At 36.4% G+C, this 13730-nt stretch overlaps 5 protein-coding genes across 5 annotated transcripts; 2 read left to right on the forward strand and 3 right to left on the reverse strand.

The window, feature by feature from the left end:
- The first annotated feature begins 449 nt into the window (after positions 1–449).
- Positions 450–3250, forward strand: LOC105975239 (viridiflorene synthase). Its single transcript, XM_013000418.2, has 7 exons — positions 450–758; positions 939–1203; positions 1307–1706; positions 1872–2090; positions 2180–2318; positions 2413–2661; positions 2777–3250. Exons 1-7 carry the CDS (start codon positions 642–644, stop codon positions 3071–3073), a joined length of 1686 nt encoding a protein of 561 aa, XP_012855872.2. The 5' UTR covers positions 450–641; the 3' UTR covers positions 3074–3250.
- On the reverse strand, positions 3211–6037 carry LOC105975340 (Pentatricopeptide repeat (PPR) superfamily protein). The gene is made up of 2 exons (XM_088815655.1): positions 5620–6037; positions 3211–5341 (listed from the first exon to the last, which is right to left on the reverse strand). Exons 1-2 carry the CDS (start codon positions 5748–5750, stop codon positions 3418–3420), a joined length of 2055 nt encoding a protein of 684 aa, XP_088671781.1. The 5' UTR covers positions 5751–6037; the 3' UTR covers positions 3211–3417.
- Positions 6038–6336: 299 nt separating this feature from the next.
- Positions 6337–8621, reverse strand: LOC148772540 (uncharacterized). Its single transcript, XM_088820812.1, has 6 exons — positions 8497–8621; positions 8101–8283; positions 6997–8019; positions 6794–6920; positions 6614–6687; positions 6337–6516 (listed from the first exon to the last, which is right to left on the reverse strand). The coding sequence occupies exons 1-5, from the start codon at positions 8547–8549 to the stop codon at positions 6616–6618; spliced, it is 1458 nt and encodes a 485-aa protein (XP_088676938.1). The 5' UTR covers positions 8550–8621; the 3' UTR covers positions 6337–6516; positions 6614–6615.
- Positions 8622–9452: 831 nt separating this feature from the next.
- Positions 9453–11668, reverse strand: LOC105975393 (uncharacterized). Its single transcript, XM_088815758.1, has 6 exons — positions 11491–11668; positions 10878–11390; positions 10696–10792; positions 10390–10502; positions 9663–10302; positions 9453–9571 (listed from the first exon to the last, which is right to left on the reverse strand). Exons 1-5 carry the CDS (start codon positions 11604–11606, stop codon positions 9765–9767), a joined length of 1377 nt encoding a protein of 458 aa, XP_088671884.1. The 5' UTR covers positions 11607–11668; the 3' UTR covers positions 9453–9571; positions 9663–9764.
- Positions 11669–12642: 974 nt separating this feature from the next.
- LOC105975149 (U-box domain-containing protein 8) lies at positions 12643–13601 on the forward strand. The gene has a single exon (XM_013000326.2). It carries the CDS (start codon positions 12705–12707, stop codon positions 13599–13601), a length of 897 nt encoding a protein of 298 aa, XP_012855780.2. The 5' UTR covers positions 12643–12704.
- Positions 13602–13730: the final 129 nt, after the last annotated feature.

Raw genomic sequence — 13730 nt, forward strand, 5'->3', positions numbered from 1 at the left:
CTTTTGCCTGTATTGACAAATGTACTCGTAGTCGTATATACTTTCTCTGTTCCATAATAATGAGTTTTTTTATAAACAAAATTGTTCTATATAATATGTCACTTCAGATTTTTCAATACTGCATTAATTTCCGGATTTTAAACTTATTAATTAAACTCTTAAGTATTAACCATCTCTTACTACATCATTAAATGATTAATGTGTATTTGTTTTTTTAAATGAAAACACGTTTATTGACGTTCTTAATAATCATACAAAGGTGAAAAATGACGAGTTTGACCTAGAAATTAAATAAAAGGGTCTAAAACCCTAATTTCCCATGACCCAATATTCCATGTAAAATATTCTAAGATATTAGTATTGATCTATTCCATTCAAACAATCGAGAAGCACGAATTATTCAACTCAATTACATATATATACATATATATATGTACATGGATTTCTACAAGCTTGGTAAAGACTTGTGGAAATATTTTAACACCAAACTTGAAAAAATTTACCTTCATATCTCTATAAATAGATCATTGCAATTCCCCAATTAATATAATACTTACACATTTTTAACACATCTCTTCTCTCTTGATAAAAAAAATAAGTTTGAATTATATTTTACAATCGAACATAATATAAACCCGAAAATGGCCTCTGGAAATCCTAAGACCTTTCAACAAGAGGAGATCGTTCGTCCGGCAGCGAACTTCTCCCCTAGTTTATGGGGCGATCTTTTTAGTTCGGTTTCTACCGACTATAATCAGGTATTATTTATTTATTTATTTATTTATTTATTTATTTATTTATTTATTTATTTATTTATTTATTTATTTATTTATATATGTATGTATTGTGTATCTGTTGCATGGATATATATATATTTTGTATGTATACAAATACTTACAAGTTTCTTTCATTTATGATATGGCCCGGCCCGAGATCAGGTTTTCGAAAATTACGGCAAAAATATAATTATCGAGGCGTTGAAGGACGAAGTGAGGGGGTTGATCATAAGAAATGAGATGCTTGCTGCAGAAAAGTTGAACCTAATAGACAGCATCGAACGCCTCGGGATTTCGTATCATTTCGAAAAAGAGATCGAACAACAAATTCAATATCTCAGTCTCGAAAAAATTGATGATGGTGATTTGCACACTGTTGCTCTTTACTTCAGGTTGTTGAGGCAACATGGCCATCACATCTCCTCAGGTAAATTAAATTAATTTAAATTAAATTAAATCGCATCGAATTTTATTTAATTACCAAATTTACGTTCAATTTAATTAATTATATTATTGTTATCGAACACCAGGCATTTTCGAGAAATTCATGGAAGCCGACGGTAAATTCAAGAGTTGTCTCGAGAATGACACTAGGGGTCTTTTGAGCCTATTCGAAGCCGCGAATTTGAGGACACATGGAGAAGATATTTTAGAAGAAGCTCTTTCTTTCACAACTTGTCATCTAATTAAATCGATTAATAATAATAATAATCAACATAATTCGATGATTATAAGTTCCCCCCTCAAAGAAGAAATCGAACACGCCTTAGAGCAATGCATGCAACGCGGCATTCCAAGAGTTGAGGCACATCGTTACATTTCAATATACGAACAATTCGAATCGAAAAACGATTCTTTGTTGAGGCTTGCGAAGTTGGATTTCAATTCGGTGCAAATGTTACACAGGAAAGAACTTTGTGAATTATCCAGGTATATACTTAATTTAATTAATTAGTTTATGAATTAATATATATATATATATATATATATATATATATATATATATATATATATATATATATATATATATATATATATATATATATATATATATTACGAAAATATTTTAGTAATCGATATGTATATATACGGCAGGTGGTGGAAAGAATTGGACCTCGTTTCGAAACTGTCGTATGTAAGAGATAGAGTGGTGGAATGCTATTTTTGGACATTGGGAGTTTATTACGAGCCTAAATACTCGAGAGCTCGTATTATGTTGGCCAAGACTATAGCTATGATTTCCGTAATTGACGATACTTACGATTCTTACGGTACTGTTGACGAACTCCAAATTTTCACCGATGCAATTCAAAGGTACTTTTCTATTTACGTCGATTATATTATTAGATTAATATAAGTCGATGATTTTTTATTTATTTTTTTAATTTTGTTTTTTTTATCAGATGGGATATTAAGGAAATGCAGAAACTCCCGGACTACATGAAGATATGCTACAAAGCTGTTTTGGATCTATACGAACAATACGATGAAGAACTAAGCGATCAAGAACGGTCGTTTGCAGTTCATTATGCAAAAGCAACCGTAAGTAATTAATTAATTATATACTTACTCAATTTAAATTTGATTAATTATATTTTCTTGATTTTTAATTAATTATATATTTAAATTTGGGCAGATGAAGGAAATAGTGAGGAGCTACAACATAGAGTCAAAGTGGTTTAATATGGAAGGATACATGCCTTCATTTAGTGATTACAAGACAAATGGTTTCATTACAAGCACATACTATTTGCTAGCCGCCACTTCTTTCATCGGCATGACATCAGCATCGAAGGAAGCTTTCGATTGGCTCATCAACAAACCCAAAATCCAAGTCGCTAACGTTACTATCTGTCGATTTGTCGATGATATAGCTACTTACGAGGTACATATATACATACATACATACATACATACATTATTATATATATTAATTTATGATAAAGGAATTAAATGCTAATTAACTTATATTAATGTGTGGATCGGATTTAATTAATTAGATCGAGAAGAAAAGAGGGCAAAGTGGGACCGGGATCGAGTGCTACATGAAAGAGTACGGAGTATCCGAGGAAGAAGCAATGAAAGAATTCAATAATATTGCTGAGAATGCTTGGAAAGATATAAATGGCGAAATATTCAACGAAAAATCGGTTTCGGTCGAGATTCTAAAAAGAATCGTAAATCTTTCGAGATTGATTGACGTCGTTTATAAGCATAATCAAGATGGATACACTAATCCTGAAAAACTGCTCAAGCCCCTTATCACTGCTCTGCTCATTGTTCCCTTTGCTAATTAACTAGTTAATTATTATATTATTATATTATTCATGCATGGCTGATTATTCATTTATTTTTCTATTTTCTTTTAATTATAAATTAATTGTTGTAATATTTTTTTTTCCATTCATTCCTAAGTTTCTTGTATCATTATATATGGTCGGAATAAAAATTTCATATTTTATTGATAGAAAGAAGCAACACAGTTACTCATACATATGTCGAAAAACCTCGTACTTCCTCGAAAAAAAGAGCTCCCTATTTGCCACCAAATTGAACTCACGAGGAAATACGAATATCTCATTCCGAAATCTTCACAGAGGCGATTCACTAAATTGTCAACAATGCCGCGGGCAAAGACGATTCATACACTTAAAGCTCCATTGGACGAAACAGTTTGTTTAAAGTTCCCATTCACAAGTATGTCATAAGTTGCATCATCGGGCGCAAGACCTCTATCGAGCATTTCGTCGTGCAATCTAAACGCCTCTTGCAAATTACCCTCCCTAAAATATCCGGCAATTAGCGTATTATATACAAGCACATTCGGAGTAATACTCTTCTTGACCATCTCTTCTAGAACCTTCCGAGCATTTGCCACCTGTCCTTTATTACAAAGACCTCGTACTAAAACCGAGTACGTAATAACATCCGGCACTATATTCTTGGCAAGCATCTCTTGGTACGTTTCGGACGCAAGCACTATGTTCCCAACTTTTAGCAGCCCGTCTATTAAAGTAGTGTAAGTCTCCAAATCGCATTGAATCCCTTGGTTTTTCATTCTTTTGTACAAATCGAGAGCCGATTCCATGTTGTACAAGTCTCTATATCCACCAATCATGGTGTTGTATACACCCGTAGTTGGAGAAAGGCCGACGTCGAGAATTTCGTCGAACAGTTCACGTGCGCTATTCATGTCGTTTCTTTTGCAGAAGGCGTCAATTAGAGCGTTATAACAAGTTACATCCATTTCGATACCTTTTGCACGCATCTCCCTTTGCATCTTTAATGCAAGATCAAGATTTTTTCTCTTACAAAGCCCGTCGATCAAAGTGGTGTAAGTGATCACATTGGGTAGAATTCCCGTTCCGCACATCTCGTTGTAAACAGCCAATGCGGAGTTGACTTCGCCTTCCTTCATAAATCCGTTTATAAGGCTGTTATACGTCATGCAAATGGGAGCGAAACCCTTCGCCACAAACTCTTCCATTCTATCTTTTGCTGCAACGGTTTGCCCAACTCTGCACAACCCGTTTATGACTGTATTGTACGTTACATCGGTGGGGGAAATACCCGAGGTCAACATACTGTCAAAGAGAGCAATGGCCTTTTCAGTTTCACCTTTCTTGAAATACCCATCGACCAATATACTATACGTAATAACATTCGGTTTCACGTTTTTTTCCGCCATTTCAGACAGCAAAGCCGCCGCCACATCCATAAAACCTTTTCTGCAGTTACCCAAAATCATATTGTTGTAAGAAACCACACTCGGTTCAATTCCGTGATCAATCATCTTATCCCATACCCTAATCGCATCACCTAACCTACCCCCTTCACAGAACCAAGATATTAAATTATTATAAGTGAAAACATTGGCAATCCCATCGCTAACAGCCTCGTCGAATATCTTCTTCGCCTCGTCGATCAGTTGATTCTGCAAACACCCTCTAATTAAAGAATTCACAATATAAACAGTCGGCAAAATACCCGCAGATTTCATCTTCTCATACAACTCTCTCCCCTTCACCATATTTCTATGCACACGGCACCCTTCTATGAGGACAGCATACGTGACCTTGTTCGGAGAAAGCCCGTTTTCAAGAACCTTATCGAACAATTCCAAAGCGCTATTTAGATTACCCTGTTGATAATAACCCTTCATCAAACTAGTAGCAACCACCAAATTCATCGGATGCCCTTTACTAATCATCTCGTCGTTAAGCCTTAATGCCTCGGTCATATTCCTCTGTTCGACGCAAGTACATATTAAGTGCGTGTACGTACCCTTGGCGGGAACCCAACCCTTCTCTTTCATCTCACTCAACAAAACAAACGCAACATTTAAATCCGGTTTCATACAAGCAGTCCGAACTGCAGTATTATAGACAAAAGGATCGAGATCGATCCCACTTCTCTTCGCCTCTAGAAAGAACTTTTCAGCCTCTTCGGTTTTGCCTTCTCTCAAACTCGCACACATCATCATGTTCACCGTGGCGCAATCGTAACTGAGCTTCTTCGAAACAATGCCACCGAACAATCCACGCGCCTCGTCGATCATACTCGTCCTAATCAATGAATGTAGGAAATTATTCAAAATACGGACACAGGGGATTACGCCACGAGAAACCAACGCGTAAAAACAATCCTCTGCGTCTTTATAACGCTGCGCCCTAACGTATCCATTCAACGCGTAATCGAAAATCCTTGGGCTCCGCCGAAACCCAAATTTATCGGAACAATCAATCAAGCGTTGAACAAGCACACCGCCCGAAGGGGCGGAATCACTAGACAGGTAATTATTGAGCAAATTCCTAGCTGAACCGTGGTGGTAATGGGAACTTACGAGAATGTGTAGCAGCACGAGAAATGAATCCCCAATTTCTCGTACGAAACCTCGCTGCTTCTCCGCCCATCTGAAGTAATCAAGAGCTGAACGTGGGTCGTTGAAGTGAGATAAAAGCGTCTCGACGACATTTGCTTGGCTTAAACGCGGATTTTCTGAAATGGGTTTTTGAAAAGTTTGGATCTTGATTGGGTTTTGTGGTTCTGAATTCGTGATTGGTGTACTTGTGGTTTCATCGATTGACGAAGAAAAAGATGCGGAGGTTAAATATTTATTGTATGGAGTTACTGAAAAGAACAATCGTGAAGGAAATGGTGAAGAAGGAGAAGGGATCAAAGACTTCTTCATCTGTGTTGCTAGAGAGAGAGAGGAGAGAGAGAAATAAACCCTAAAAAAACCCCCAAAACTAAAGGAACATAAATATCACTTTACCCCCAAAAAAAATTCCGACCGGAAAAAGAAAGAAGAAGAAAGTACAGGGGTCGATAAAGTAAATTTAAAAAATCAGCTTAGTTTAAATTTAATTTTTTTTTATAGGAAATTGATATATATAACTTGATGATCTCTCAGTACAGAATTCCTTGAACTTAAGCATTAATTATTTTATGATATTTGTACTTTCGAGTTTCGACTCACATGGCCCGATTTCCAGTTCTACTTATCGACTCCAACCATATAAATTTGCAAAAAAAAACATAATTTTCCTTACTTTAATACTTTTTGCATAAACTATATACATATTTATTTACAGAAAATTATAATCCATATATACTTCCGATTCCGATCCAAGATCAGAAATTTTCTGATCAACGAAACAAACACTTTGTATCTACTTTATTTGCTTATCAACGAAACGAACACTTCAACTTCTCCGACTCGTTGGAATCTTCAGTTACACTGTACGATAATAAACAAGCTCGCAGTTCAGATTAACACAAGATAGAGATTCACTTAACAATAATTGCTTTCAATATATTTTTTGTCTAATTTTTACCTTCATTTCGGTTTACGACAGAACCTATTGACACATCCTCTACATTCACATGCCATTGAGCAACCTACTTTGGCCTTCCTCAGAACAAAACAGTCCCGTTCAATAGGAAACGATTCAAGAAAATAAAAACATAGTACTGCAATGGAAAACGGAAAATTAAAAAGAAAAAAAAACCTGTACCCTAACGCACGGACAGTTCTTGTTGGAACATTTGCACACCATGCACTTGCAGCCGCCGGGATTCTTATTATTTGCAGGTCGATTCTCCTTTCTCGTCACGTGGACATTCGGCCAAGCAAGAAAACAACTGCATGTAAACAAAAAAAATAAAATAAAATAAATAAATAAATAAATAAAATCACAAATATGTTGGATCCACTTACATTGAACATCCTCGCTTCTTACATGTGCAATATTCCACTAGGTCGTCACTTTCACTCGTGTTATTGTCTTTAGTCTTTGCTGAAACACTCGTTGAAGGTGTTTTCTTGATAATGCGTTGTGCTACTTCCTTGGAATAAAATTCAAGAATATCCGGTGCTTTGTTGATAATGCATTGTGCTACTTCTTCGGAATCAGATTCAAGAATATCCCATGGAAGAGTACTCGTTGAAGGAGCGTCGTTGATAATGCCGTGTGCTACTTTTTCGGGATTAAATTCAAGAATATCCCATGGAAGAGTACTCGTTGAGGGTGCTTCGTTGATGATGCCTTGTGCTACTTCTTCGGAATCAGATTCAAGAATATCCAATGAAAGAGTACTCGTTGAAGGAGCGTCGTTGATAATGCTGTGTGCTACTTCTTCGGAATAAAATTCAAGAATATCCGGTGCTTCGTTGATAATGCATTGTGCTACTTCTTCGGAATCAGATTCAAGAATATCCCATGGAAGAGTACTCGTTGAAGGAGCGTCGTTGATAATGCCGTGTGCTACTTTTCCGGGATGAAATTCAAGAATATCCCATGGAAGAGTACTCGTTGAGGGTGTTTTCTTGATAATGCCTTGTGCTACTTCGTTGCAATCAGATTCCAGAATATCGAATGGAAGAGTACTCGTTGAAGGAGGGTCGTTGATAATGCCGTGTGCTACTTTTCCGGGATTAAATTCAAGAATATCACATGGAAGAGTAATCGTTGAGGGTGCTTCATTGATGATGCCTTGTGCTACTTCTTCGGAATCAGATTCAAGAATATCCAATGAAAGAGTACTCGTTGAAGGTGCGTCGTTGATAATGCCTTGTGCTACTTTTACGGGATTAAATTCAAGAATATCCCATGGAAGAGGATTAATACTAGATTCAAGAATCTCTTCTCGTATTTCACGGTTTTCCACTCTGTTCCAGCAGCAATCTTTGCAAGGACAAGATTCGTCACAGAACAACTCGTAAACGAAACATTCACAGGAACTGCAGAGTAGGACAAATTACAAACAGGTACAATGCACAAATCAGAAGAAGGGGAGAAAAAAAAAAGTTGGATCTACTTACTATTTCGAGCATCGATTCTTACAATCGCAAGCATTGAAAACATAAGGCATGCGTAAGACGGCGTTGAAAAGAGGATAAGACCAATGTGCCGGTTTTTTAGAATAATTATCCATGGAGAGATTCAGCCTTATTATATTCAACCGAGTATCCAAAATCTTCAGATTCAGTAAAGTAAATACCTTACTGCAAAAAGAAAATGAAAAAACAGAATCAATCTTCAGTATTCAAATTCACCCCCAAATTCAAATTCACACAGAATCGAATTAAAAATGCATTAACAATTCATATACATACAAATACAATTGATTCGGATGGTGATAGTTTCAACTTTCAAGCTTGATCATGAAACAGTTAAGGAGTCTCTGCATTTCTTACTTTCTCTCTCTAGAAAATTACCTGAGTTTCTCTCTCTTCGCGTATTCTCTGATCGCCTTGAGTTGGTTTAGCATGTGCTTCTATCAGATGATATTTTTTCTGTTTTATTTTGAAGATGGAAATACAGTTCGGGGGTTTGGTTTTAGCTGTGATATGGCGGGAAAATACAGTTTCCGTCTCTGGGCTGGGCTTTGGGCTCAAACTTTATTTCGATTTTGTTTCAAATACTTTTCGAATAATGAAAAAAAAAATCATTATTTTGGAAATTGGTAGGAAAAACATTGTTTTAAAATTGGAATATATTTGGATCCAAAACAACGAAAAAATGAAAATTCTATTAGCCTTAGTATTAGTGTATCCATATTACTATATTAAGTATTAGTAGTATTAGTATTTGTATAAGTGTCGATATTATCGATATCAGTATGAGTATTAGTATTAATATTAGTATTATTATTAGTATTAGTAGTATTGGTATTAGTATTATAAGGCCCCGTTTGGTTGGCAAGATAAGATTAGCCAAGATAAGATTAAATAATCTAATGAAACACAATTATTTTGTTGGAGCTTGAAACGTCCAAAAAAAAAAAACTCATTAAAAGGCAAGATAAGGCAAGATAAGCCATGATTATATAATTTTGGCGGGTCGACCCGGCAATTTATTGAGGATATCAAACATCAAACTAAGTCCAACTATTTAGTTAATCATAGCTTATCTTGGCAACCAAACGGGGCCTAAACATACTATCCTGAAAACCTTAGGATTTTCAGAAAATTAGAATTTGTATATACTTCCGATTCCGATCCAAGATCAACGAAACAAACAGTTCATGTCTACTTTATCTGCTTAGCAGATCAATATAGTCAAGTTCCAAAAACAACTACATATATTGTATCTATCTATCTATCTATATATATATATATATATATATATATATATATATATATATATATATATATATATATATATATATATATATATATATATATATATATATATATATATATTCTACTAGTCAGATTTGCAGCTTCTCAATCTATTTGTTCAATGTCACACCTTTGCAGCTTCTTCAACTTGTTGGAATCTTCAGTTACACTGAACCAGACTAAACAAAATCACAATAGAGATCACTTATGAGCAATAGTTACTTATAATACCTATTGACACATCCTTTACATTTACATACCATTGAGCAACCTACTTTGGCCTTCCTCAGAACAAAACAGTCCCGTTCAATAAGAATCATTTCACGAAAAAAGTAGAGCAAGTTTCCAAAGTGTTGTTATCTTTAGTCTTTGCTCGACCACTCGTTGAGGGTGCTTCGCTGATAATTTCTTGTGCTAGCTACTTCTTTGGAATCAGATTCAAGAATATCCGATGTAAGAGTACTCGTCGAGGGTGCTTCGCTGATAATTTCTTGTGCTACTTCTTTGGAATCAGATTCAAGAATATCCAATATAAGAGTACTCGTTGAGGGTGTTTCATTGATAGTGTCTTGTGCTACTTCTTTGTAATCCGATGCAAGAATATCCGATGTAAGAGTACTCGTTGAGGGTGCTTCGTTGATAATGTCTTGTGCTACTTCTTTGGAATCCGATTCAAGAATATTCGATGGAAGAGTACTTGTTGAGGGTGCTTCATCGATAATGTCTTGTGCTACTGGTTCGGAATTAAAGACAAGAATATCCCATGAAAGAGTAATACTAAATTCGGTCGTTTCTCGTATTTCAACAACTTTTGCATTTTTTTCCACATTGTTCCAGCAATGATCTTCGCAAGGGCAAGAATTTCCACAGAACGACTTATTAATGTAACATTTGCAAAAACTGCAGAGTAGGACAAATTACAAACAGGTTATAAAAATCAAAACTAAAAAAAGAATAAAAAGAAAAGGGGTTGATGGATCTACTTACTGTATCGAGCATCCATTCTTGCAATAGCAACGACCATTGAAATCATACGGCAGATCTGAGATGTAGTTGCTAAAGTCTTGTGATTTGTCTTTATGATCAAATTGAGGCTTCTCCTTAACAAAACAGTTTCGTTCAATAAGAATCATTTCACGAAAAAAAGTACAGCAATCGGAAATAGAGAATTAATATATACATATTTAAATAAATAAATAAAAGATAGTTCCGTTCAATAAGAATCGTTCCGCGATAAAAGTAGAGCAGATCAAGCAAAAACAGAGAATTGAAAAAAAAATAGAAAATCCGTACCACATTGCACGAACCGAAAATCTCATCTATGTTCCTGCATCCTTGGCAAGTGCATCTTCCCTTGCAGAACTCCATTACAGCATAACAAATACACGATCTGCTGATGAAATTAAACGAATCAGTAATCACATATACACATACGTGTATATAATCATCACTGTTCAAGAGGATCGAACACTTACATATCTGTACAATGATTGTCCCTACATTCACAATCACCGCCTTCAATGACTTCTTGAAATTGGTCTTCATTGTTGGTTAAGTCTTCCATTATTTCATCCTCGATTTCGCCAGGGGCAGGTCCGATAGGAGCTGCTATAAAGGCATGACTCAGAATATCATCAGAAATACTCTCTTGATGCATTTCGGGAACTTCAGCCTGTTTTTCCGATTCCAGAATATCTGATGGAAGAGTACTCGTTGAGGGTGCTTCATTGATAATGTCTTGTGCTACTTCTTTGGAATCGGATTCAAGAATATTCGATGGAAGAGTGCTCGTTGAGGGTGCTTCATTGATAATGCCTTGTGCTACTTGTATGGAATTAAATTCATGAGTATCCCATGGAAGAATAATACTAGATTCGGTCTTTTCTCGTATTTCAGCAACTTTTGCACTGTTTTCCACAACGTTCCAGCAATCTTTGCAAGGGCAAGGTTCTCCACATAACAACTTATTAATGAAACATTTGCAGAAACTGCAGAGTAGGACAAATTACAAACAGGTTCAATGCATGCTAATAAAAATCAGAACTAAAAAAATGGAGGAAAAAAAAAGGGATTGATGGATCTACTTACTGTATCGAGCATTCATTCTTACAATAGCAACAACCATTGAAATCACACGGCAGATTCGAGACATCGTTGTATAACTGATTAGACCATCCTGCCGGTTTTCGACGACGATTATCCATGTATTTTGCAGAAGCTCAGTCAATTGATATGGAATTATGCCCTAATTAGAAATTTACATTATCCCTGTCAAATGCTACCTTAAACTTGAATATTGAAGATGAATAAAATCAAATAATCAAATTCACCCCTAGAAGTCGATTCACACAAAATCAAACGAAAAATTGAAATTTAGATCCGTATCAAAAATTTCAGAGCTCGCATAGAATCAGGCTCCAAAAAACAGAATCAAAACCTGTTTACCCAGTATTCAAATTCACCCCCAAATTAAACCAAATATTTAGCTCCGTGTCAATAAGTTCACGGGAATTCACATAGAATCGAATTAAAAATGCATAATCAGTACATATACATACAAATACAATTGATTCCGGTGGTGGTAGATTCAAGCTTGGAAGATTCAGGCGAGTAAAATTAATTTCATGAAAACTAGATCGTGAAACAGTTATGGAGTCCCTGCATTTCTTACTTTCTCTCTCTAGAAAGTTACCTGAGTTTATCGACTTTCTCTCTCTCTTCGCGTCTTCTCTGATCGACTGGAGTTGGTTAGCATGTGCGTCGATCGGATAATATGAAGAAAGTAAAAAAAGATGGAAATACAGTTAGGGGGTTTTAGCTGAGATATGGCGGGAAAATACAGTTTTCGTCTCTGGGCTGTGTTTTGGGCCCACTAACTATTGGATTAGGGCCTATCTTTCCATTTTTATGCCAGCTGTCATATACGGCATTTCTATATCTTTTTCCGCAAGTCAAAAAATAATAATTTCAATTTTTGTTTCAAATATTATTCGAAAAATGAAATATAATAATTTTGGAAATTGTTATAATTTTTTTTTAAATCAGAAATTTTCAGATCGAAAACAACGGGAAAAAAAATGGAAATAGATAATAATATTGATATTGGAAATGATCCTTAAATAAGTTGCCCGACTGACAATCCAAAGTAGAAATAATTTGCTGTCTTTTTTCATAACATTGATCTCATCGAATTTTCCTTTGTCCCAATATTACAACAAAACCATGCAATAAAACTTCCTTAATATATATGCTATATATGAATAAATAAATCCATGAACCAGTAAAACAACATAGATCGAATCATGTCTAATCGAGCTCGTGAAACCATAATCGAATGCATCAGAAAAGCTCAACACTCGGGCTCCAATGAAGAAGATATTCGACAACAAGCCTTACAAACACTAGTCGCGGTCACAAAAATCAGCCCGCAAAATCGCAACGTCGTTGCACAAACCGATGGCGCCATTTCGTCACTTCTTTCGCTCTCCAAATCTCATTTTCCTCAAGATCAAATCCAAATTCTCGCGCTTTCGGTGCTCTTCAATCTCTCTCTTAACCCCAATTTGAAGAATTCTTTAGCTCGGACCGAATTGATTCTCCACCTTAATACTCTCGTTTTGTCGTCTAACGACTCCGTTGATTCCGGCAAACTCGCCGCCTCCTTGCTTTGCAGTTTAGCCATGCTCGATAAAAACAAAGCCAAATTCGGAGTCACCGGCACCGTTCAGGTTTTAGTGAAGGCGATAGCGGGCCCACGAAGGCCCGCATCCCACCACCTGCTCAGCTCCCTAGCGGAGCTAGTGCAGTTTCACGGAAACTGCACTTTGGCTGTTCGCGCCGGAGCTGTGCAGGTGTTGATAGCGGTGGCTGAGAGTGCCGACGGGGAAGATCTTTCCGGTACCTCCCTAGTGGCACTCGGACTTATAGCCCGATTCGAAGAAGGGCTGAATGAGCTTAAGAGAACGGATCGGATCGTGGTAAGAATGGTGGGGATCTTGAAACGAGGGTGCATGCTAAGTAAAGACGGGGCCTCGGAGATTCTACTGAGGTTGTTTGATGAGAATGAAGAGTGCTTGAGGGATGCGGTGGCGTTGCCGGAGTTGTCGTCGGTGCTGGCGGATGTCTCCGTCAGGTGTACGGGCCGGGCCCGTGAGAAGGCGGGCTTGCTCATGAACAAAGTCATGGTTGCTAGTGTGTAATTGATGATTGAGTTTGAGTTTTTTTTTTGTGTGTGTGTGTGTGTGAGAGAGAGAGAGAGATTAAGCAGGATTCAGAATTCCAGTTGCATTTACTGATAAGGGAAGAAAATGGAGGGTGAAATAGTAAAT

The sequence above is a fragment of the Erythranthe guttata genome, chromosome 1 (assembly GCF_056151865.1).
Source record: "Erythranthe guttata isolate IM_541 chromosome 1, IM_541, whole genome shotgun sequence".
In the NCBI taxonomy this organism is placed as follows: domain Eukaryota; kingdom Viridiplantae; phylum Streptophyta; class Magnoliopsida; order Lamiales; family Phrymaceae; genus Erythranthe; species Erythranthe guttata.